The 25,276-nt window shown below is 43.7% G+C and overlaps 1 protein-coding gene and 1 non-coding gene across 2 annotated transcripts in view; one reads left to right on the top strand and one right to left on the bottom strand.

Moving 5' to 3' along the window:
• SAP30L (SAP30 like) overlaps positions 1-25,276 on the top strand; it is a 107,661-nt gene that overhangs the window by 66,578 nt on the left and 15,807 nt on the right. The window contains exon 2 of the mRNA XM_069653977.1: positions 2,907-3,029. Coding sequence (XP_069510078.1) covers positions 2,907-3,029 — 123 coding nt within the window. The remainder of the gene's footprint in view (positions 1-2,906; positions 3,030-25,276) is intronic.
• Positions 13,083-13,187, bottom strand: LOC138448207 (U6 spliceosomal RNA). The gene has a single exon (XR_011260053.1). It is a non-coding gene; the product is annotated as a U6 spliceosomal RNA (small nuclear RNA).

Genomic DNA, 25,276 nt, shown 5'->3' with positions numbered 1-25,276 from the left:
GAACTAAAACACTGTTAAAAGACAAAAGGTGGATCTTATGAAGCATGTCACTTTGAAATGTATTTTTATGTTTTTAACTGCTTCATATTAATTTGTTAGAGAATGTATAAAACTAGTGTGGGAAGCCTGCTTTTAACATAGATGGCCCCCACCCCAATGATATTAATGACCCATCTGTTCCCCGTTGTGTCTGCTTAAAGCCATAAGAAAGGAAATATCACAAACAAAGGTGCTGTAAATGCGCTATTGACGGCAAGCACCTTTTGGCGCTACTGGATGTGTTATTTGCCAGTGGGGGTGGGGTGACCACCGATTGGACGGGTAAAGCATCAATAAGGGGGGTAATTTGTCAACCATGGGGATGCCTATGTTCTGAGCAGGCCTGCGGAAACCCAAGATTCCGGGCAGAGCACTGTGGAAAGGTCTCGCCCAGGATACCATTGCAAGAGTATAACTCTGCCTGGAAAGAAGACTGCTGCCATCTCCCTGGTGCTTTGTCCAGTGTTAGTGCTGCAATTGCTAAAAATAGTGGACAAAAAGGATAATTAGCTGGTTGCCGAACGCAAGAACGCGAGAGGAGCTCCTTCAGTAAGCCGCCATCTCTGTAGATGTGAATGATTTTTCTTAGTTGCATCTGAAAATAATATTTTACATGATAATGTTTACTTAATGTTTTATGCACTTACGTATGGCCCCTCCCTATGTCTTTTTGGGCAGGATTAATTGTTTACAGGTTCATATCAAGGGATATATTTGTTTTCAACACCATTATAATTACCTTGATTAGCTAATCTTATTTGATTAGCAATGTTTTACTAATATTCTCAGACATGAAATGAGCAATAATACAGCATTTTTCTCTACCATGGAAGTTAGACATTCCTAAGATGAGTGTTTTAAATCTAAAGGTTTGCTGCATGAATGAGCAAGTGCGAGACTCTTTGCAGCTGGGTGCCGGCTGTGTGTTGCACAGGGCAGTGTCCCATACATAGCAGGCTTACCCCATCATTTGTTGTGTAAGGAGAAGGTCAGGAGTTACGTTAATCAACAAGTCTACAATGTTAGTCATAGCTTGAAACTAAGTGCATAGTATGGTGTTGTGATGGGCACGGCAGGGTAAATGTCAACTTCAGGTGGACAAGATGACCCGTGCCTGTTATTGATATCAACTATTTTCAAGATAGTGCTAAATACCAGTTTCAGGCAAGGGCAGGGACGGCAGTGGCCTTCGAGCCCCAGCCAGCATTCCACCCCATGTGCACCCATGAAAGCAGTGCTTATTGCTATTGGTACTCTGAGACGCCATCTGGGGTGCTGATACTCTAGTTCTTAAGGGAACCAGGCTTAGCTCAATTCATGTTTCCCTTAAAACGGAACTACACATATGTCTGCAATTGGAAATAACTATTTTCAGGAACTTCAGTGGGTCCAGGAGGTGCACTGGTGAGTGAGCAGGGGGTTTGAGGTATGGCACTCCAGTGGAGAAGACGCAAAGCTGACCGGTATGAAATGCGAGCAGCTACTTGCAGAATCTGCTTGCGTTCCCGACCTCGGGATTGCCCAGCTGTCTCACGCAGATGCTAGTAGGTATGCAATCATAACTACAGTGTATGGTATTGCAGCACATCTGTGTATTTGCATATTGGATGGAACTATTGATCAATACTTTGAGTAAAATATCTAGTTAGCTATGCGATTTAGATACATTAACCTAAACTTCATGGAGACAATGCAGTGTTTTACAGTAGCAATGCTGTAATTGTGCATTGTACAACAATGTGTTTTTGTTTTTTTAGGAATGGAATTGCAAGACTGTCTTAAACACATACTAGTGGTTTGCCAAACTGGATATAGCTGCTAGCTTAATAAAAGTATCATCCCAATTACTTATGGTTTGCAATAACCTTTCTTGGGTAGCACTCCCACAGAGGCCTTTGGCACTTAGAGTTGATGAGATGATTGCTGCTCACACACTCTCCATTAACCCCTTTGAACTTTTAGTGTACAGAGAAAAGAGAGTAGAGAACTGTGAGGGCAAGAGAGGAATGCAGGGCAAGCTGTGCTTTGTAAACATGGCAGTTTAAATAGCTAGCTGTGATACACAAGTGTCAGTTTAATTAGCAAACCTACAGAATTGCATAGAAAATTGCTGTGCAGCACTCCTTTATTGAGACTTTGTTTCCACCTGGGATGTCTGACTTGGGTTCCCCAAAAATGGAAAATGAGTGTTGCATTTCAAAAAGTGTAGAGAGTAAAAAAAAAATGTTAAAAAAAGGTGCGCTCTTCACTTTATGCATTGGTTTTCCTATTGGGAATATTTGCTTGCGTGCAGAGCCCAAACCGCTGGATGGATTTCCACTTAATGAGAAAGAAATTGGTGAGAGGTAGAACATGCTTATACAGATGCTGGAAGAGGCTAACTCTGCCTTAACATTTGCATAAAAAGTGTTTTGTCTTTTTTAAGTGTGCACTGTGTGAGTGAAGTGCAGTTCCATTTGAGACGTTGAGTCTGTGACCCGCATCATTCTCTGCTAGTCCAGTAACAAACCCCCCCCTGGAGATGCCCAGCTAAATTCACGGTACCAAAAGGCAACAGCAATAATTACTGAGCAGTCTCTTAGATATACTGCTGAACGCAGTGAGCGTGTGCGGTTCCAATTTATTAAAGGGTCCTTGATTGGGAAGAGTCTATTTTAAGTGACTTTGCCAAATTTGGGTCTCAACTGTAAAGATGGCCATTACGTGTTTTGTTCGTTCATCACTTGAAAATGTCCAATGTGTTTTCTTTGGTGGGGAGAGCACCTATTGGAAGGTGTACAGGTAGATGTTAATTAGCGATCTTAAGTATTCAGTCGTGCGTTCAGGATTTGACTTTCTATCTCATTTGTATGTTCCCTATATTACAGGTGAGGCATTTGTATATTTGCGACTTTCATAAGAACTTTATTCAAAGTATGAGGAACAAACGGAAGCGGAAAACCAGCGATGACGGTGGAGATTCACCCGAACATGAGGCTGACGTCCCAGAGGTAAAGGCATCTCTGAACTGATGCGCTATCCATCAAGCATCCAACAGATCGTGGGGGAGGGGGGAGGGAACACAGCATCTCAGAGGGTATCACTGGTAATGGGGCAGCACTGCACTCCTGACCATCATCGAGGGGCTGGAAACACTAAATCAGAGTGCGTTGTTTAGAGGAGTGGAAACACTGTAATTGGGGCATGATTTTAAGAGCAAAGTTGCACACAAAGCCTTTCACTAGCGCACAGATTTTTAACCCCTAGAACACCTTTCACATAGCCCATGTCACATCACTGCTAAGCAGAGACGTTCATGACCGTTGTTAAGCAAGTGCTCAAGTGTGGAGAGAAAAGGTTGATGTACACATCCGTGCCATATTAGACTGGGAAGAGGTAGCTTTGTGGCTTGGTTCTTGTGCTCAAAACGTAGTAGTCAATGGTGCCTTGTCATTCGAAGACAGTATGCCTTCCTTCTAACTGCACTCATCACTTTTCGAAGTGCATGTTCGTGTGAAAATAGATTAGAAAATAGATTAGAAAATGCAAATTATTTTAGGGAGGTTTATTACTGTTACTACATCCTAATTCCATTAAGCATTGTACCCACATCAAATCATTATTTGTATCGATTTAGCAAAGACCCATCCTATCATTTAGAATCATCAAGAACACTAAAGATGTCCACCACTTCTGTTGCCACAAATAGACCCCAATTTCCACATTCAGTCAAAAAAAGTACATTTCTGAACACATATGTTGAAAACAGGAACATCAATATTTGTAATACAAAATGCTGTAAGACTTGGTACTTTTACCTATCCACATTTTACACAGCTCTGTTACATCTTCTCCTGTTAGTGGAGAGCATATTGATTCTTAATCAAGACTATCGCTACACTAATTCGCAGTTTCAGCTGTCATTATAATTCCAGATCAATTATGTGGCTGTTCATCAGGACAAAACCTAGCACTGCCCTGTAGTTGAGGTGAAACCTATCATCCATAGGAAATTCAAAAAATTCTATTAGTTGAATAACTTTCAAGGTACGGCAGGTGAGCAAGAAATTTTCCACCCAGGATGTTTGACCTGGGTCTCCCAAAACTGGGAAATCTGTGTTGCGTTTCAAAAGGTATGAAGAGTAAAATAGAAAAAGGTGCTTTTTGTCACGTTTATACATTGGTTTTAACATTGGGAAAATGTCAAATTTGTCCTCACATGCACAGCCCAAACTGCGGTTGGATTTTCACCAACTAAGAAACAAAATGAGCACAGAGCCCTCAAAGGAAATCCTTAGTTGGTTTGGCATAAATCTATGCAGTCTTTTTTAAAATTATTTGGTGTAGAGCAGGGTGCCCCTGGAAACCAAAATGTTAGTTATATGCCCTATGATGCTTTGTTGGATACTGTTATTTATTTCTGAAATCTGTCATCTTGAAAATCGAGTTTCAAATCTTTTTTTGAAAACTGCTCTAAAATATTACAAGGGGAGTGACTAGGGTAGTTTTGAGGCCGTGTGGTATGTGTGCAGTGTAAGCGGTGAGGTTTTTTGAAGGTTTGGGGTATGGGGATAGCGTACATTGTTTTTTTCCCAGTGCCTGATGCATGTTTCAAAACCCTTTGTTTTGATAGACAAGCGTGACTTAACGATGAAGATCTCTATTTTCTAGGAACATCGGCAGTGAAAATCATACCATGTCCTCCTCCCAGTAAGGAGTAGTAATTGTTTGCATTACTCCACCTCGTTTAAGTACCTGAATAGTAATCTCCTTCCTCTTCCGTGTTCCAGACCCCATTAGTAATACTTTACAACCACTTCCTCGTAACAGTACTGCCCACTTCCTCGTCTCACTGCTCCATTATCCCCCACCTCGCAGTACACCAATAGTAATCCAACGCATTACTCCAACTTCCCTCTTCTGTGTTCCAATAACCTAGTAGAAATCCATTACATTATCCCACCTCTCTCATCCCAGTAATCTATTACCCCACCTCTCTCCTGAACTGGGGGCCCTGCTTCCCATTTTCCATCAAGCACCAGGCATCTATGAACACTTCTTAGCGAGAGAGACATGAGAAAATCAGATGCCTGGGAGCATTTCATCATAGCCCTTATTGCTGGAATAACAGGACACACTGAAACAATTTCTTTTCCTTTAAGCTGCTTTATAGTCTTTTAAGATGATGCAACATGTTTATGCAAATGACCACCTTGTACATGGTATGTTTCTGATAGTTCCCCTTAGTCGGAGAAAAAAACATTCCTTCAGTATCATTGGATAGCTTAACTTTGTGTACAACAAGCCCACATTAGCATAGCTGACATCCACAATTTTCTCTTGATGCATGAAAATGATATGCTTATTTTAGATTTGGCTGTACACAACTATGACAGTGCTAATCTCCTGCCAAGAACATTTTCACACACCAATATCTAATCCTATATTTCTGAGGCATGTGGAATCTGCTTAGATCACATGCTATGCATAGGCTGACATCTAGTGGAAGCTGCGGAGTATTACAGTTGTTGTTTTAGAAACTCAAGAAATAGACGTTGACAGGGCGCATGGGCGTAATTATAGGGGAGACGGGGGGGACAAGTCCACTCCAATTTTTGTGGCATCCCAAATTGCCCCCCCCCTCCATCTTTTGGCTGGGGCAGAGCAGGGCCGGGGTGCCACATTGCAGCGCTCCATTAATTAATTGGATGGTGCAAGCCTGGCTGTCCATTACATAAAGCGGGCGGCAGGGATACCCCACGCGACTCAGTTCCTCACCCTGGCTGGTGGCCTGATTCGAAGTCAGCAGCCACTGCCCTGGTGGTTGACTGGGTGGAATTCATAGTATTCATTCATATGTTTGCATTTAGTGTGTTAAATACATATATTTTTTTGGAGGGTGGAGGGGGTTGGGAATGCCTTTGTCAAAAGATGCAAAAAGTTACCATTTCACATTCTTTTGTTATGATTAAGTCTTAAAAGACAGCCTACAAGCCATTCTTTATAATTGTGTGGAATTGCATTCTGGTATTTGTAATCTCCACGATGGGGTGAAAATAACGCATTTGTACTCTTATTGTTTGACATATTTCAATAAGGATTCCTATATTGCTGGAGTACTTTAATTATGATCTGTGTATTTTTCAGGTCTGATTTATAAAACAGAGTATTGCTGAAAGCCAAACGTCATGGTGAGGAGGGGAAAGGATCAGAGGGCACATTTGTTGTGGTGATTTACCAGGTCCATGGATGTGGGAAGAGAGGTTGCTGGACTGAAGATGTTCTCCCTGGTTCTGTGTTGATTTTCAGGGCACAAGTTGAGATTACATGTGGGTTGACTGCGTCCGCTCACTTTTTTCACAGTGCTGACTCCACCCCCTGGGTGTTTTTGAGGCCATCATGCAAAAAAGGTGGTTTTCTCAAGTTTTTGCCCACCAGCATTTGAACCCACAAAACCACACGAGTCTCCCCAAAACACACATCTTGTATTGGTATTTTGCTTTCCATAGAATATTTCAATATAGATGTTTGGGTTAAAAGGTGCACACCTTTTACGCTTTGCCAGCAGTGTACTAGGAAAATCTCCTCTAGCTGTTTTTTTCTGCAGGTATTAATGATTCATTTTGTAAAAGACAATGTTCATTTCTATTTTGAATTTTCTTCCACTAGGAAAGACCAGTTGAATTAAATTTGCGTATTTCACTGTAGGATACAATCAGTCCCTGTGCTTATGTTAATGAACCCCCACACTTTTCTTCTGGACTTGACACCTATTGATGACATTTGAAGACCTGCGGAATTGCTTACTCCGACTGCCTTAGTAACTTTCGGGTAAATGGGCTTTGTTACGATTGCACTATCCTGTAGCAAAAGCACTTTGCCCTGTCTGGCCCAGGACCAATCCATGCCCTTACATCCTTGGAAAGTGCAGTCATCTTAGGTATGTTTGGATTACTTACCAGTGATGAGCTTTACTCTTTGCTCTGCTCTTCCTCGTCACAGTATTTTCTTTTGAGGTCCTCATCTCTACAAATGATTCAGCTCACTCGGTCGGCTACTCCAAAAAATAAGCCTCACTCCTGATATTGCTACAACCGTAATATTAACAGTTAAAATTCAGATATTGAGTGTCAGTTTATCTGATCCCTACGGATATTAATGACAATTGTTTTTACATCATTTTCTACGAGGGGATCCACACATCATTTGCCGCCCAGGGCCCGCAAATCCTAGGGCTGGCCCTGACTGCGTGCTAACCCTGTAGTGAGGGGCTAACTTTTAGAGACAGCAGGAGTCGCCGGTAAAGGGGCCAACTTTGTGGGTGCATCTGCATATTCTAATGAGGCTATTCTAGTCAGCTTAAATGTTGAAAGCTGTTGACTCTCTGTGTCAGAAACACACACTTACTTAAGAACTTTGAGAATGAGCTGCCTGCTGTCTCCCATGTCCTGCTCACTCCCCTGACATGCAAGTACCTAGTCACTCATAATGATTTCAGTTGCCAAAAAATGTATGTATACAAATTCAGGTGCTAACAATGAAATGCGCTAAATTATTACTAATTGCCTGGCCTAAAAGCACTGTTTGTCGGGTCCTGTCCTAAAATGGAGAGAAATTAATATAATGCTGTATTAAAAGTACGGCTGAGTGCTGAGTGGCAACATGGGGGGGGAAAGTGCTGGGGGCCACTCCTAAGGCTCGAGGCCTCTTTTATTTGAAAAGGTTGAAATGCACTTAATGCGTCCATGGTGAATGGGTATGGATTTTTGTGTGTGTGTGTGTGTATGCATATGTGTGCGCAAGAGGTTCTTGGCAGGTGCGGCACTTGTTTATGGGCATCAAGAAGGCAAATATGAAATATTACTTGGCTAGACTCCGACTGGGATTTTGGGGCAGCCAGTCTTGCCCTTTTTTACTGTGACATGACTTTATTCTGGGCATCTTGATAAAGCAAGCATGGTGTGTGTTATTAATTGGCTAGACTGGCCTTTTTTACTGTTGTCAATGCAGTGAATTGTAAAGCCACACTGTGGTGTTAACTTTCAGAAGACTGGCATGTCTTTAGAATAAAATTTTAAAGATCCAGCACCAGTCTTATGCAAGTTATAACAGAGCGTCAGCAAGAGACTCTTGTGGTGTCGTAGTATAACGTTATCCCTCAGAGCCACCTTCCAACCCGCCCCTTTCCTTCAGTTTTCATATCCCCCCCCAACATTTTCAGCAAAGCTACTCCACTGACAGGGTGTGCCAGTAATACTATCCCTTGTGTGACATCCACTGTACTCATGGTCCTTCACGCGTCGAGGTCCCGCAGACATTTTTTTTTCCGCCATTGTCACAGATGCTTATCGCAGAGTTCATTTCGGCTAATGCCATTTTCTTATCAAAAATTAAGACCTGTAACTTGTTTCTGTCCTTTTCCAAATCGACTTTGACTGATTCATCGACGCAGTGGAAAAGACGATTCCAGACTCTACGGACCCTTTCGCCCTTGGAAGACCGCACTGGACCTACACCCCTTACTCTAAGGAGAGTGCGGGGTGGTCATTGTAGAATGCATTTTCCCCTCCTTTCCCTTTCTCGCCTGGCTTCCATTCCCCTTAAACATGGAGAATACACCATTTAAATGTTGCCTCATGTGTAATAAAAAATTCCTGTGGATAGACGAGCACCGGGTGTGCAATTTGTGTCTAGCGCGCAATCACGACGAGGGGCATTGTTGAGCCTGCAAGCTCTTCCAACCAAAAACTCTTCGAGACCGAAGAACTAAACGCTGGTCCCATCACGCCATGCAGGGCGAGGCTGCCATGGTCGTGGAGGGAGCCTCCAGTGACGGCAGCATTGCAGTCTTTACAGACAGCAAAGGCCCCTACCCCAAAAGACAGGCCGGCAGCTCTGTTACAGGGACCAAACCAGGCGGCAAAAGCACTACCATGACCCCCGGCACTAAGCACATAGCCCGTGGCAAGGAGTCGACGTCGTCGACCAAACTCCCACACAGGGCGTTATTGGGGAGGTCTACAGAATCCCTGTCATCTGAGCACTCGAGGTCCCGATAGCTTCATGACGGGCCTCATGACATGCCCCGTAAGTCTAAAGACAAACAAGACGCCGTCCCCTAACCATCGACCGAACGCCAACCGTCAGGAGAGGAAGCTGCAGTTTGCCCCACTGCCGAAAGTCGACATCGCACGTCGAAAACTCTAAAAACACTAGTTTATCCCACCTAGTTAAACATGTCCCTGAGAGCCTGCTGAAGTCCAAACTTCCCAAGAAACACTCCTCCAAGAGCCCTAATCACAAGGATAAGCCTAATAAGGACATGTCTACCCCTACCCCTACTCATAGAGAGAAACACTCTGTCCTTGGCAGAAGCCTTAAAGAACAAAGGTCAGCCTCAAACTAAGGCCCAGTCTACACCCCAGGGTCATCCTACGCCCATAGGACAGGACTCTACCCCTCAGTACCCTGGGGTCATTCCAAGCTCAGCCACATGGACTGCTGAAGACCTAGACAGGGTCATGACTAGGATGACCTTTACTTCCAATTTCTTTGAAAAAAAACAACACAGGAATACCAGAACTTCAAGAGCACACCTCCCACAGCTGAGGCTTCCACCTCCCAGCTAAGAAAGCTCAACCTGATACTCTCCCTATCCCAGTCCAGTCCAAGGAGATGTGTATGATGTCCACACAGATGACAATGAGACCTATCAAGAGATTGATCATTATTATGATGATGAGGAGGAAGAGGTGTATAACCTGGCCTCACCAATTCAGCAGGATTCGCCAGTGGCTGATTCACCAGTGGACAGTCAGCCTCTCCATAATGACATGTTAATTAAGGCAGCTGAACACTTAAGTATCCAAACCCAAGAGACTCAGCTAGATAAAGACTTGGTAGAAGATAGGTCAAGGGACAAAGAGGCCTCCACCCAATTCATCCCTGTTCTACTATCTATCCAAAGAAGCATTCAACCTTCCCTGGAAACATCAAATCAGACATGGGCAGTCAATCCGTGGGTTGAAAAACGTTTCCGCCCAGCGCCGTCTGACCGACTCTACATCAGGGGTCAGCTCAAGCCAGATTTGCTCGTAGTTACCACAACCCGTAAAAGGGCAGGAACACCTTTAGCTTCTTCAGAGGCACCCCGGCTAAGGAGAGCAAAACACTCTACACAATGGGGAGAAAGGTAGTGACTTCGACAGCTTTCTAAACAAGGATCACCAATAATTTGACGCTGTTAGCAAGCTATAATTGCCACAAATGGGACAAAATAAGTACCCTGATGGCTTCGGGTCCCGAACCTCGGAAGTCGCAACTAGCCGTGGTGGCAGCGGACGGCAAGGCAACCTCCAGCTGCATTCTTAAAAACAACCTAGATGGTCTAGATAATGCAGGCAGGATTATTGCCAAAGGGACCATAATCAAGCACTGCGCATGGCTACGCCAGTCGGGCTTCAAACTGGAGACCCAGGCTACACTACTTAATATGTCGGTGGAACCTACCGTCTTATTCATCAAAACCGTAGAAGACGCATTAAAGTCCGCCAATGAGGAATATGGCACACTAAAATCTCTAGGCCAGCTGATGACCAAACCACCAGGCCAGAAAGGCGGAAGTAATTTTTGTTGGTTTCGTGGCCAAAACTCTGAGGCTCCGGTTTACGGACAGGGTCAGGGCTGTTCCTGCAATAACAACCAGGACCAAGCCTCACAGGGATACCAAAGAGGCCAGTGCCGATCTCGTGGCAGTGGGAGGTCCATGTCCTAAGCAATGACTGCCTGTTACAGGTCTTCTCCCATGCCTCTCCAGTAGGAGGGCGCATTTCACACTTCACCCACGCATGGGAGGGAATCACCACGAAAAAGTGGGTGCTATCGTCAGTAGCGGGAGGTTATTGTGTAGAGCTCATCCAAAAACCATCAAACCATCCCCCATGTCAAAGAAGATCAACGAAGGAAGAACAGCTCATCCTTCTCGAAGAGGTCAGCGCGCTGCTACTCAAGGACACCATAGAGAAAATACTAGCGAATGAGGTAAACAAGGGTATCTATTCAGCCTACTTCCTTGTGCCAAAGAAAATCTATCTATGCGCCCAGTGTTAGACTTACGCCCTGCAAACACTTATGTAAAGCCACAGAAATTCTGCATGACGCTGCTACAAGAGGTAATCTCCCTGCTAAAGCGGGAAGACTACATGGCAACAATGGATGTGAAAGATGCCTATTTTCATATTTCAATGATCCCAGCGCACAGAAAACTCTTGCGCTTCAAGATAGCAAACCAGCACTTCCAATTCAAGTCGCTACCCTTCGGAATAGCGTCTGCTCCAAGGGTATTCACCAAGGTACTGAAGGTGGTGGCAGCGCACCTGCGCAGAGTGGCAATCCCAGTGTACTCCTATCTGGACGACTGGCTGATCATAGTGGAATCACCCCATCATTGCAAGCAAAACACACAAAGAACCATAAACCTCTCTTCCAATTGGGCTTCTCGATAAACAAGAAAAAAATCAAGCCTTTTGCCAATCACAACCAAACAGTTCCTAGGCGCTGTCTTAAACACAGAAGCAGGCTTAGTCTTTCCATCTATGGAAAGAGTTCAAAACCTGCTATGGCAAATACCTCTGTATCAAGCCAGTCGCCAGATAAGCATACGCAAAGCAATGCGATTACTAGACCTGATGGTGTTTTGCATTTACCTGGTCCCACACGCACGTCTGCGCATGCGCCCCATGCATGAGTGTTGGCGAAACAATGGTCTCAGGCAAGCGGTCAGTCGGACAATCTAGTGGTCGTTTTGTCAACACTAGTACAAAATCTACACTGGTGGACAAAGGAGAACCTTTAAAAGGGAAAACCCTTCCACAACCCAGAAGCGCAAGTGGTTGTTACAACAGACTCATCACTCTCCGGGTGAGGGGCACACTATCATCACCACACTACACACCGTCTGTGGACTTGCATCACTGCACAGAACCACATCAACCTGCTGATTGAAAGCGCTTCCAGCATTCGAAGCACAGCTGACGAACCAGTCCGTTTAACAGACAGCACCACTGCATTGTTCTATGTCAACAAGCAGGGGGGCACACACATTCCAAATCTATCCAAGCTGGCACAGAAAATATGGCGATTGGCACTCAGACGGGGGATGTTCCTATCCTCCTAACACGTTCCAGGGGTACTCAACACTCTAGCAGACATCCCCTACCAGAGGAACACGACTGGCAACTAACCCAAGTGTCGTAGACCACATCTTCTCACAGTGGGGTTACCCCACGCTAGACTTGTTAGTTACAAGAGAAAACGAGCAATTCCCAGACTTTGTGTCCAGGTTTCCCCAACCATACTTCAAGGGGGAATGCCCTATGGATGAGCTGATCAAGGAAATGTGCTTACACTTCTGACTCCCCCCCCCCCCCCTCCCTTTAACGAGCAGGGTAGTGAAAAAGATTCACAGAGAACAGATGACGCTCATCCTAGTTGATCCCATGTGGGCAAGGCAGCCATGGTATTCACATCTGAGCAAACTGGCGATGTACGATTCCCAAATCTCCGTGCCAAACCAATCTATTGTCCCAACACGGGGGAATAACAGTGCACCCTCAACCACACTTGATGAACTTGGCAGCATGGCTCCTGAGGTCATAGAGTTTGGACTTCTTCATCAACAACAGCGGTGTTTGGATATCCTCAAGGAGGCACAAAAAGCAAACACCAGACAATATTCTTTCGACAAGTGAAGGAGATTTGTACAAGTGAAGGAGATTTGTAATTTGGTGCCAGTCTAAACAAATATAGAATGTACTCCTTCCCACATTCTAAATTATATGCTTCACTTGCTAGACTCGGGGTTAGTATTCAGCTCTATGAATCCCCACCTGGCGGCCTTATTTATTTATTCGAATTTGTAGAGCGCACAGTAGCCCGGCGGCATCATGGCGCTTGTTACAGACAGCATGCTTAGTTACAGGCAAAGGAACAGAAGCAGTTATGCATGCAAGCTTTTAACAGCGGTAAAATACATAGTCGGTTCGATGAAGAGGGAAATTTTGATAAAAAATACGCAACGCTTCACGAATTTCCATTTCATCCTTGCGCAAGGGCCATGCTAATCTTCTCTGTATCATTGCAATTTTAGTATATGTGCTATCGGCTTACACCACATCCCAGAATAAAGTATTGTGGTGGAAAGTGCCAGTCAAAAAGGCATTCATGGAGGTAATGAGAGACTCCACCCTCCAATTTCAACCCGCCAGGCTGGGATCTTAATGTAGTACTTGCAAAGCTCATGGGGGGGGGGCCCCCATTCGAGCCTATGCGTAAGTCAAGTCTTAAACACCTGCCTTCTTAGTGGCTATTACTTCCATAAGAAGGGTTAGTGAATTGCAAGCATTGTCAGTGCAGGACTCTTTCTTTGTCATACACAAAGACAAACTGGTTTTACGTATACATCCTAGGTTCTCTCCGAAGTAAATTTTCAAATTCCACGTGAACCAATCCATTGAGCTACTGGCCTTCTTCCAGAATCCAACTAGCTCAGCTGAGGTAAAACTCCACACACTAGATGTAAGGAGGGTGGTCCTTTATTATGTAAACAAGGCCAGGCCGCTTAGGAAAATAGACCAACTGTTTGTCTCCATAGCACCAGGCAGAGAAGGAGACCGCATTTCCAAAAATGCCATCTCCAGATAGATGGTCAGATGCATACAACTATGCTATTCATTATCAAACAAGACACTGCCTTTCACGCCAAGAGCTCACTCTACAAGGAGCAAAGGAGCTACTCTGGCTTTTATCGCAAAGCAGCTACATGGAGCTCAGTACACACTTTCACTCAGCACTACTTCATTGACACTCATTCCAAAGCAGATACAGAGGTGGGACAAGCAGTTCTAAAACATCTATTTGCCGCTGAACCTTCTCACAACCCACCACCTTGTCCTAACACAGCTCGCTACTCTATGCATAGCATGCTATCTAAGCAGATTCAGCAAGCCTCAGAAGGGATACATTACTCACTGTGATCGTATTTATGATGCTTGCATCTGCTTAGATTCACATGCGCCCACCCTTCCTCCCCTGAGAGAAGGTGCATAGATGTTATATGTGCTTCCCTGATATTTATCTGCTTGGATACACTTGTACTCGCGCTACTACTGTACTTTGTGCTACCTCATGTCAGAAACAAAACAATCAGTGGGACCTTGACGCATGAAGGACCATGGGTACAGTGGACATCACACTAGAGATAGTATTACTGGCACGCCCTGTCGACGTCCCTTTTCTGTAATACTCCACAGCTTCCACTAGATGTCGGCCTACGCATAGCATGTGAATCTAAGCAGATACAAGCATCGGAGCACCAGAAATACGATTACGGTGAGTAATGTATCATATAGTTGCCAAAATAATACAGCTGGTCTCTCAGAATAGTCTGCATGACACGCGTTGTACCGGCTTCAATGAGAACAAGGTTAAATGTATCCAAGCTTTCCTTACTTATCTGGCCTCAACACAATCTTGTCTGCTTTTTCTGTCCATTTCCATTTTTAACCTAACAAACCTAACTACCTCACTGCGAGATGCTGCCAAAGACTGTTTCCAATGTATCAGCCTCTTTTGCTTGTCTGAAAACTCTTGGCATGGTTACATAGTCCTCCACATCTGGCTTAGGTCTGGAGACCATTTTGAAATATATTTTTGTCTGACTAATTAAGCATCTCTCACTTTGTATCCTTTTATTCAAAAGATATAATTATGCACTTATGGTATGTGTGTGTTATTTAAAGCACCCTTCATGCCCTGTTCCACCCTAATCCAAATATGCGCCGTGCCATGTGCACTTTTTACTATTAATAAAGGCAATCTAACCCGATTTCTACAATGATGGAACTATTTGATCTGCCTATCGTGTTATCTATATTCAGTTGAGGGGGGAGGGGTTGGCACACCCAATGCACACCCCCTCGTCTCAACACTACAATCCCCTACCTCTCTACCTCCTCCCATTACTCCATTACCACCACCTCACTTCCTTGACCAAGTATCTGAATAGTAATCATTAGCTTATTGCCACCTCCCTCCTCCTCATCTCAGTACCGATAGTAATCCATTGCATCACCCGCACCTCCCTCTTCATCCCAGTACTCCATTTCCCTCTTCCTCGTCCCAGTACCCCTTAGTAATCTGTTGCAGTACCACCCATCTCCCTCATTCCCATACCCTTGTAGTAATCCGCTGCATTACCCCCACATCCCTCTTCCTCATTATAGTGCTCATTAATGATCTGTTACATTATCAGCACCTCTCTTCCTTATTCCAGTACTCCACTACCTGCCTACTTCCTCTTCATCCCAGTACTTCATTAGTAATCTGTTAGATTTCCCAGCGGCCTCCCTTGTTATAATCCAAGTACCTGGATTATAAATCCATTCCATTACCACCACCCACCACTTGCTCTTCTGTGTACCCCACTACCCTGCCTCTTACTTGTTTTAGTACTGCATTACCCCGCCTCATTCGTCTGCTTTGCAGTACCTCATGAATAATCCACTGCATTACCTTGCCTTAGTCGTCCTTTTCCCACTACCCCATTAGTAATCCGTGGATTTACCCCACCTACCTCTTCTTTCCAGAACCTTGTTAGTTATTTGTTGTATTAACCCACCCTCCTCTTCCCAGTGCCCTTTAGTAATCCATTGCATTACCCCCACCACCCTCTAAATTGTCCCATTACACCATTGGTAATCCATTCTTAGCTAGTGGACAAAAAAATATGAAATGCTTGACGAACCACGTGTTGCATAGCGTAAGAACACATATTGATAACAAAGGCTATAGCGTTAGTTATGTTATCGGATGAAAAAAGGTAGAATTTCAGGTGGTGGGAGATATATTTAACACCCTCAAAATTCAGTGAAAATCTTTAGTTCAGGGACACATACGGTGAATACGTTCTGTGCAGCAAAACCCTTCAAGTTCAGTGAACAAACTTTAGTTGAAGTGACGTTCAGGTGCTGATTTAATGCAGCAAAACCCCTGCAATTTGGCAGGTGTTGGAAGCTCCACCTTAACCACGAGCCCCCACATTGTGCATCCTTTAAACACACACATGGCATCACTGAAGGCAGCATCAGTGACACCAGACATGCAAGTAAGAGATGCAACATTTAAAAAGCGTTTTTCTTCATAGAAGTGTGGTTTCAAGAGCAAAGCTTGATTGGAATTTGCATTTAAAGTAATGTCCATTTACAAGCATGGTATTCCTGCACACCAGAGTTGCTTGGTATTGAATGAACATTTACAATGTTAATACTCTAGTACCTTTTATCACATTTGTTGCATGAAATTGGCACCTTAACGTCCCATCAACTGAGGTATTTCTTCACTGAATTTCAAGGGTTCTGTTGCACTGAACGTATTCACCTTAACTAATGTTTTTGGGTGTCTGTTATAAATATTATGCTAGCACATGGCATTAGACCTTAACTAAGTCTCAAAGGAGGTTCAGAAAATTACTTTTGAACTGCTGCATGAAAAAATCATACAGAAGTCTGCATGAATTTTTCGAGGTAAGCACTTGCGCATGCAAAATTCCAGAATTGTTCATGAACGGCTTCCTAGTTTAAAAATGTTTACTTTGATTGCGTTTTTGAACAGCTTTTAGCATGGGGATTTTTTTTATCGCCTCACTTTTCTCAGAATTGGCTGCTTCAAATGTTCTGAATTTTTGCGATGCGCCTAAATATCGTGAGGATTGGTGCACTGAAAATAATTTTTGAATATCGTTAAGCAAGATTAAGATTCAAAGGTATGCTCTTCACACAAGTAAAGCAGTAGACTAGATAAAAAACCTAGTCACACAGCCGCTCTCCGTTTAAACCCAACCTGGGCTATGTGATTCAAAACAAGCTGTTCCAAACAGTATTAGTTCACTTCTTCCGCTTTATCAATTGTGTATAAGTTCAAATAAAATCGAAGTCTTGGTTAGAGTAATATGTGTTTATCAAAGAAATATAAAAAAAATTATAAAAAAAATGATCACTAATACAATCTAAGTGAGGACGCGGCTGACACATCTCATAATTTGAGTAGACTTAATGTGCCAATGCATTTCGGAGCATTAAACTCCGTCAGGGCAAGTCTATACTAATGTGGGAGAATGATGGCAACAAAACATGGAATATGGCATAATGGTAAGATGATATCCAGTGCGTAACATAAAACAATTAACAAAACTAGTCATTAAATAAATACATTAAAAAAAAATAGCCACATACCAATGAGAGGAAGAATTTGGATCAGCTTGGAATATGGAGGTAGAAAAGAAAAGAAATGAGTAAAGAGGTGTGGTATCGGGTGATAAGTTGACCGACAGTGCTAGCAAAAATAAAAACGGTTCCCTCGCGTGCAGTGGGTAGCCAAACTAGGTAAAAGGTTCAAAATCCGTGTCAGACGAGTAGTCTTCAAGGGGATTCAATGTATAACTCGCGATCATATGCTGGACTTAATCCAGTTGCCGATCTGTAGGAGTGAGGTCAAATTTAGTAAAAGACATATGAACCAGGAAAAGGGCAAGTCAGAGGCAGTGTGCTAGTATACCTGAGCATTAGAAGCAGTAGCTGCGGCGGCCGGGGGAACGCCATTGTGCATCGCTGGGTGTGCGTTGCCAAGGGAACAGTGAAAGATATAGACATGTGACCGCATCGCGTTGGGGAATGCGCGATGCGGCACGTACATAAGAAGGCAGCATGTGTGATCATGGGGCATCAGAGGGGCAAGAAAATCAATTATAAGGACTGCAGGAGGTAAGTCAGGAATTATACGAAAGTAAAGAATGCAAACAAAAAAGTAAAAAAAACATAGACATAGAAGAAATACTAATGAATAGGAAAAACAAGGGTACTAATCAATCTGACCATAATATTACTAACAATAAAGGAAGACATAAACAAAAGCAAATTAGACAAACCATGGATATAAAAAAATAAAGTAGACGTAAAACATATCGGTGAGGTAAAGTACTCCGTGTAAATACCACTGTGGAAATTCAAAAAACATGCATCATAGCCGCGATGGGTGGCACCAATGGGTACCACCTTGGGTCCCAGACAACTGTCCGGGAGTAGTGGCCTTGATGCAACAGTGCAGAATGTGCTGTGGTTACAAAGTAACAATAGGTGGTTAATAAAAGCTAGTACATATGGTGTAAAAAACAACTTCAGGGGCATTAAACAGCAATGGACTGCTGTGCATGCCGAGGATCATCGCATGACCAGACAGTTTCAACATTACGCTAGGGTCAGAGGTACTTGTACATGGTAAAACATGCTGGTACGTACATGTGATGCAAACACAACCTCTGGAGATTCAAAAACAGTGTGAATGACATTGCATGAAATCAAGAAAGTAGTGCACCAAATTCAAATATAACAATGATAGTTAATCTCTTCATTGAGGCCATTGGGATACAGGCTCCCAAGTCTATCAATCCAAAATGTCACACTTTGGTTGAGCCGAAGGCCCAAATCCTCATGGGGATTGACTCTATTCAGTACTTCCAAGATCAAGAACCTTATTTGTGTCAAATTGTGGCGTTTCTCGCTCCAGTGTCGGGCCACTGCTGAGTTAGGGTTCGAGTTACGAATGCAGGAGCGATGCTCATTCCAACGTACTTTTGCTGCTCTCGTGGATTGACCAACATAATATTTCCCACAGGGGCACTTTATTCCATATATGATGTTCACACTGTCGCATGTGCCAAATGACTTAAGAAGAATCTTGTTGTCTGTGCTGGGATGGTATACGATGTTGCCTTTAATACCAAATTGCAGTTGGCACAGTGTAAGCAGGGGTATGTCCCTGTACGTTGGGTACTAGGTTCTTTCAAGGGGGGGGTCTTGTGCGAACAAGTTCATCCCTTAGATTTTTGCTTCTCTGGTAAGCAAATACTGGCAGTTGGTCAAACAGTTTCTGCACTCTAACATCATTCTTAAAAATACTCCAATGTTTTTTTAATGGAGTTCTTGATCTTTTTACTTTGAGCAGAAAATCTTGAAACATATACAGGTGATTTGAGTTCTCTTTTCTGTTTGGTGGTGCTGGACAACAGTGTGTCACGATCCAAAGCATTCACCTTCTGGGATGCTGAATCAAGTTCTTCCTTCTTATAGCCACGTGATAAAAATGTGTCTTTCATTTCTGATTGTTGAGCTAAACATTCTTCTGGATCACTAACAATTTTTTTTGACTCGCAAGAGTTGACTAAACGGTAGGTTCCTCAGGAGACTGGGTTGATGGAAGCTAAGACGGAATAAGTTATTCCGATCAGTGGTTTTGCGGAACAAAGTGGTGCTGTAGCTGGTGTCTTTCTTCTCTATTAGAACATCAAGAAATGTGATTTTTGTCTGTAGATATCTCGCTCGTAAACTGGATGCGTGGGTCAATGCTGTTGAGAAATTCAAAGAAGACCTTAAATGCAGCTTCAGTTGCTATCCAAATTCCAAAAATATCGTCAATGTAGCGTCACCACAAATGTATATTTTGGTTCCATTCTTGGTTGTTGAGTATATGGTCTGTTTCAAATTTATGCATAAAGCAGTTTGCATATGATGGTGCCATGGTGGCACCCATTGATGTACCAAAGATTTGTAGAAAGAACTTGTTGCGATATTGAAAATATGAATTTTCTGCAATGAATTGGAGGAGAGTCAGTATGAATTCCTTCTGTGCACGAACTTCTGGTGTTTCCAGTAAAAGCCATTCAACAGATTCTATGCCAAGATCATGGGGTATGGATGTATATAAGCTCTTGACATTGATTGTAAACATCAGGTGTTTCACATTGGAAGGTTGTGCTGTTGAGTTTCTGCAAAAAATGTGTAGTGTCTCTAATATAAGTAGAGGTTTTCTGTATTAGCGGTTGAAGAAAAAAGTCGATGTAGACTCCCAATGGTTGGTTAATGCTGTCCATGCCAGCAACTATTGGTCTTTCTGGTGGTTTAGTCTGATCTTTATGGATTTTTGGTAATGTATAGAAGTCAAGAATACTGGGATGGGTGTTATTAAGGAATTTGCGGGTATGTTCATTTACCCAGTTAAGTTCCATGGCTCTATCAAGTAGAATTTCAAGATTGTGTTTGATGGACGCAGTAGGGTCATGATCTAAGGATGCATAGATAGTCTGAACTTGTAATTGTCTGGTGCATTCTGTATCATAATCAATAGTATTCATAATTACCAAAGCACCTCCTTTATCTGCTGGACAAATGGTTATGTCTTTGTCACAATAAAGGTCTCTAATTGTTTTCATCTCGTGAGGTTTCATGTTCTTATATGGTGGAATTTTGTAACTGATGCGTTCAAGATCTCTGGTAACCATTTTCTGGAAGATGTCTAATGATGGTACTGAAATTGGTGGTACAAATCCACTCTTGGCTCTAAACTCTTGAAAATCAGGAGCATCAGTGGTATTTTCATGGGTTTCTAGTTTTTCAAAGAACACCTTGAGTTTCAGTTTTCTTACAAACTTGTAGAGTTCAATCTTGGTGTTAAACAGAGTCGTGCTGTATGTCGGCACGAAACTTAGTCCCTTTTGTAATGTGTTCTCTTCGGTTTTGCTCAATGTCTTACGAGATATATTAATAACTAGGTTTTCCTTAGTTGTAGTCTCGTTTGTGGCTTGGTTCTGAGATTTCCTCCTCCCCCTGCGGGTTCTTTTGGGCGAGCTCCTAAAAAAGACGAGGTTGTAGGTGTTTGAGTAGAAGGGCTGGTTGTGCGATTTGAATTACCCGATGTCTGTCCTGTCGGTATGTCAGGGTCCGTTTGTGCTTCTGAATCAGAGCTAGATGTGTTGTCTGATAGATATTTATAGAGTTTCTTTTGGGGCTACTGGTCTGTATTTCTCCATCCATGTGTATACTTCTTTGTTAATGTAGTCGTAGGTATCGTGTTTGAACTTCTTCACTTTTTTCTGTTCTAACTCTGTCTTATAGTCCTCGTGTTTCGTGTTGATCTCTGTTGGAATAATGTCGTATTCCTCTTTACCCAACGAACTAACGAGTTCTTTCTCAATCTCTTGGATTTCAGTGTTGAGAGAAATCAAGTTTTTAGACAGCTCTCGGATGGTTAACAGGATGAGGTCTAAGGAACACTTGTTCAAAATGGCTTTGCGTACAAACTCTTTGCTTTCCTTGCAAAGGGTCGGACGAAGTTGGATACGTAAACCTCTTGGGATATGTTGATTCTTAAAGTAGCGACCAAGTGTGATTGCGTGGAGCTTCCGGTTGATTTCCTTGCATATTAAGTATTCAAGCTGTTTGATGCATTTAGCCGGATCTTTAGTCGTGGTAGCATGCGTACCAATGGTCGTTTAGCTGATCAGTTCGAGAATAGCAGCTGCCTCCTCGGTGGAAAACCCTAGGGTTTCTGCACATTTGGATGAAAGCCCTTCGATCTCTTCAAAGGACTTGTTGTTAGTAACAATAGAATACAGGTAAATGATTTAGTCAATGTGTGCCTCCACTTGCATGTGTCTCAAAAAAGGTGGGGCCAGAATCAAAAGAAAATAAGTGGGCACCACTGGGTAGATACACTTAAAATCGGGTATCTACGTTGATCTTCAAGCTTTAACAAAAATAAGCAAAAAATAGGTGATGCTCTTCACATAAGAAATATTTTCTGAGTTTGTCAATAGCAACATGCATTGTCTGGCAGGATGTTTGCCACAACCAAGTATTTATGAAGAAATATAACTCCTCTACAGCAGTTCTATACAGTTCTTTCTTCAGCACCGCAAACATCAATTGTCTTTTCCAGCACCACTTGCACTTCATCAACTTCTACCTGTTCTTACTCCCATGCCAGCCCTAATAATTCAAAGGTTTGCCATTCGAGTGTACTCCCCTGCTCAAACAGTGATTCACAAACGGCAAGTGCTTCTGTGGTTAGTATCAACTTATAACAGCTTTACAACAGCTTCACAGTGTTCATCCTTTTGCAGCATCAATAATAGCAACTCTTCAGAGAAAACAAGATTCACATTGGTGCTCTTTAATACTCTGCTGCAAATATTTCTGGACCATGTGACTGCTTGCATCAGTCTGGTGCCCTTTGTAAGGTTCAGGATGCGGGAAGTCCAGTTTCAGTTTCTAGTCTGTGGAATCTGCTTTACGATACTCTTCATTAGTTGTTTCAGGGTTATGGTATGTGCATGTGTAGCGTGCACGTTCACCTAAAAGGCATCTTGGTGCGAGGAAACGCATCAGGGAGAATAGAACGGGCGGTATTTTCAGAATAGCGGGGTTTTAAGCTGACAACGAAATTGCAAGCGATTCACTGTATGTCTCAGACGAGTCGAGTTTGGGGTTTATTCCAAAGCGTACCTGCAGCTACCGAGAGAGCTTGCCCCCCACCCTCTGGAGGCGAAATATAGGGACCACGAGTAGACCCCCATTACCGGAAAAGAGTTCTCTCGCTGGTATGTAAGGAACACATTTCTTCTGCAAAAAGGCAGCGCCCACCTGAGAGTAATCCTGGTGAACTAAACAAGGAGATTTAAAGATTCTTTTTACTGGCAGCCAGTGAAGAGCTCTCAAGACTGGACTGATGTGGGAGGCGTAGGGGGTGGCCATAGCCACCCTAGCTGCAAGATTATGTATCTGCTGAAGGCGATGGACCAAGCCAGTGGGCTGGGCTATATACAGAGCATTGCAATAATCTAGGCGGCTTGTGACGGGTGAGGCAACTACCGCAGGATGCAGGTGCATAGGCAGCAAAGAAAAAACCTTATGAAGGACCTTTTTGCATACTGTGCTCACCTGATGACCCATTTTCAGAACCACCACTGGAGTAGGGAAAACACCCAGTGAATCAGGCCAGAAAGGAGACCACATACCCAAACCAGAAGATAGACCCACCACCAACACCACAGTCTTGTCCTCATTGAGTTTGAGCCAGTTGTCACTCATCCAGCACCTTACGCCGCTTGGCACTCACACAGATGAGATGATACCCTGAGCCGGTCTTTATCGAAACGGACTAGGATCCGAGTGTCCGCATAGGACCCCAATCTGTGGGAGCAGATGAGGGCAACCAGGGACTGAACATAGATGTTGAATAACATCAGGGACAAGGCACGGCCCTGTGGGACCCCACAGGACAGTAAATGGGAAGATGGGAGAAAAGGAGGCAGACAATGATTGACCCCTGTCAGTCAAAGAGGTGAACCGTGCCAGGACAGGGCCTGCGATGCCAGCCCTGACCCAGTGGGACAGGAGTATAGCATGGTCAACAGTGTTGAAGGCCACTGACAGATCAGGCAATATTGCCCCCTCCACTCCTGCATCGACCAGTCTGGTCAGATCTGCCTCTGACCGACAGGGATCCAGCAAAGACTGCACCTACAGAAAAGAGGATAGGAGTGGAGTCATCAAGGACTCAAGAAGTTTCATTAAAAAAAGAGAGCAAGGAAATAGGATGAAAATGACCATAACAGACATCCAGTGATGTTTTTCTTTAAAAGAGGGAACCACAATGGTCTGTTTTAGTTCTTGTGGAATACATCTTGACTGACGGGACTTATTGACTGCTTATGTGACCAGAAAGATCACGCGTGGCAGAATGTCCTTAAGGACAGTCAACGGGACCAGATCAGAGGCGGCTGCAGACTTCAATTTATGAATTGCCAGCAACACCTCGTCATTAGAGAACACTGGGAATGATGACCAAGTAGAGACTACCTGCAGACCTATATCGTCGGATGCCTGAGGATTGGTCGATAGACCCACTTGAATATTATGGCATATATCCATAATCTTACTGTGGAAAAAGTCTGCTAAATCATCAGTCTCCACGTCTCGAGGTTGCCCAACTCCAGGCTTCAAGTGCCGGAATCCTGGCGGGTTTATAGGGTATCCCTCATGAATATTTATAATAAAGCAATTTGCATACATTTAGAAACATTGCATGCAAATTTATCTCATGAGCATACATGAGGGGTGTCCTGAATATTCGACATGTTTCCGGCCCTTGAGGCCTGGAGTTGAACAACCCACTGTTGGGGGTTTCACTGCAGCTGTGTCATGGCTCTACTTTGGTGGAAAAGGATCCTACAACAACCAACAGATGCCTTCAAGCTCAGTCGGAGAACCATCTGCTGCAGTGTGCAGATGCATGGCCATTGGTCTGCAAAGGAAAGGACAGATTGCGTAAATGGGCTGGAACTGAAGGCCTCCTTGTTGTCATGAAAGCCTTGCTTGCCGTTCTTTTGGGGCAAGTTGTAGACATTCGAACAGACAACACCACTGTGATGTTCTATGTTAAAAAGCAAGAGGGCCTCCATTCTTGCTTACTGTGCATAATGACGCTCCAGCTTTGGTTCTGGGCTCAGGCAAACTGCATTCTTGCAGTAGCTGTGCATGTGCAGGTTGTTGACCAATTCAGTCATCTCTCACTCACTTCATGGTTGAGCACTGGACCCTCCCACCCCCTATAGAAGAGCAGAGCATTTTTCTCTGGAGGGTTTTTGCTCCAATAGACTTGCTATACGACACAAGAAGTGTCGGTTCTACCTATCCTGGATGGGGAAAGATCCGAGTTTCCTAAGCGACAGTTTTGCAATGGACTGGTCAGGAACTTCACTTTGCGCCTTTCCTCCAAAAGCTTTGATTCATGAGGTGTCTGAGACTGAGTAATCCGATTGACCACAGTTTTCTCCCCTTGTGGCTTATAGATAGATCTCTTGCTGACAAATTGCCTACCTTCCCGCCACCCCTGTTGGCTCCCAAATTCCTTTTTTTTTTTTTCTTTTCTCTTCTCCATCGCCATGATCTTCCCCCTTCGATTGTAAAGCTCTCTGTTGCTTCTCGAAGCTAGGTACACGATCAATAAATACTCTAATAGTAATCATTTATAAAGGTGCTTTAGAGGTTGAGGCACACCACAAAGTTCTGATACTCCTATCTACTACTGTTATTGGACAGGGGCTTTCTGGATCTTTCCCCGAAGGAAGACCTCCTGTCCCAAGAGAGGTCTGATCCTCTCTCACATATGAGAAACCTGAAGGTGTCTCCCTAGCTAGTCTCCGGGGATCTGTCATCCAGGTGGATAGGACACGGTCATCGCTAATGGATCCAGTTTCTGGGGGTGGACCAGTGAGGGAGGATCACCTGGATTTGGGGGTGCCGGGGGTCTTCGGGGAGTGGGACCCAGTATCCCCCTTCTGTCAGCACTTTTTCCCCATCCTACCACG

This window comes from Ambystoma mexicanum, chromosome 3q, assembly GCF_040938575.1.
Source record: "Ambystoma mexicanum isolate Mex_15411 chromosome 3q, UKY_AmexF1_1, whole genome shotgun sequence".
Taxonomy (NCBI): Eukaryota; Metazoa; Chordata; class Amphibia; order Caudata; family Ambystomatidae; genus Ambystoma; species Ambystoma mexicanum.
Note: the sequence above shows the minus strand (reverse complement) of the source record. Positions and strands in the feature narration are given on the sequence as shown.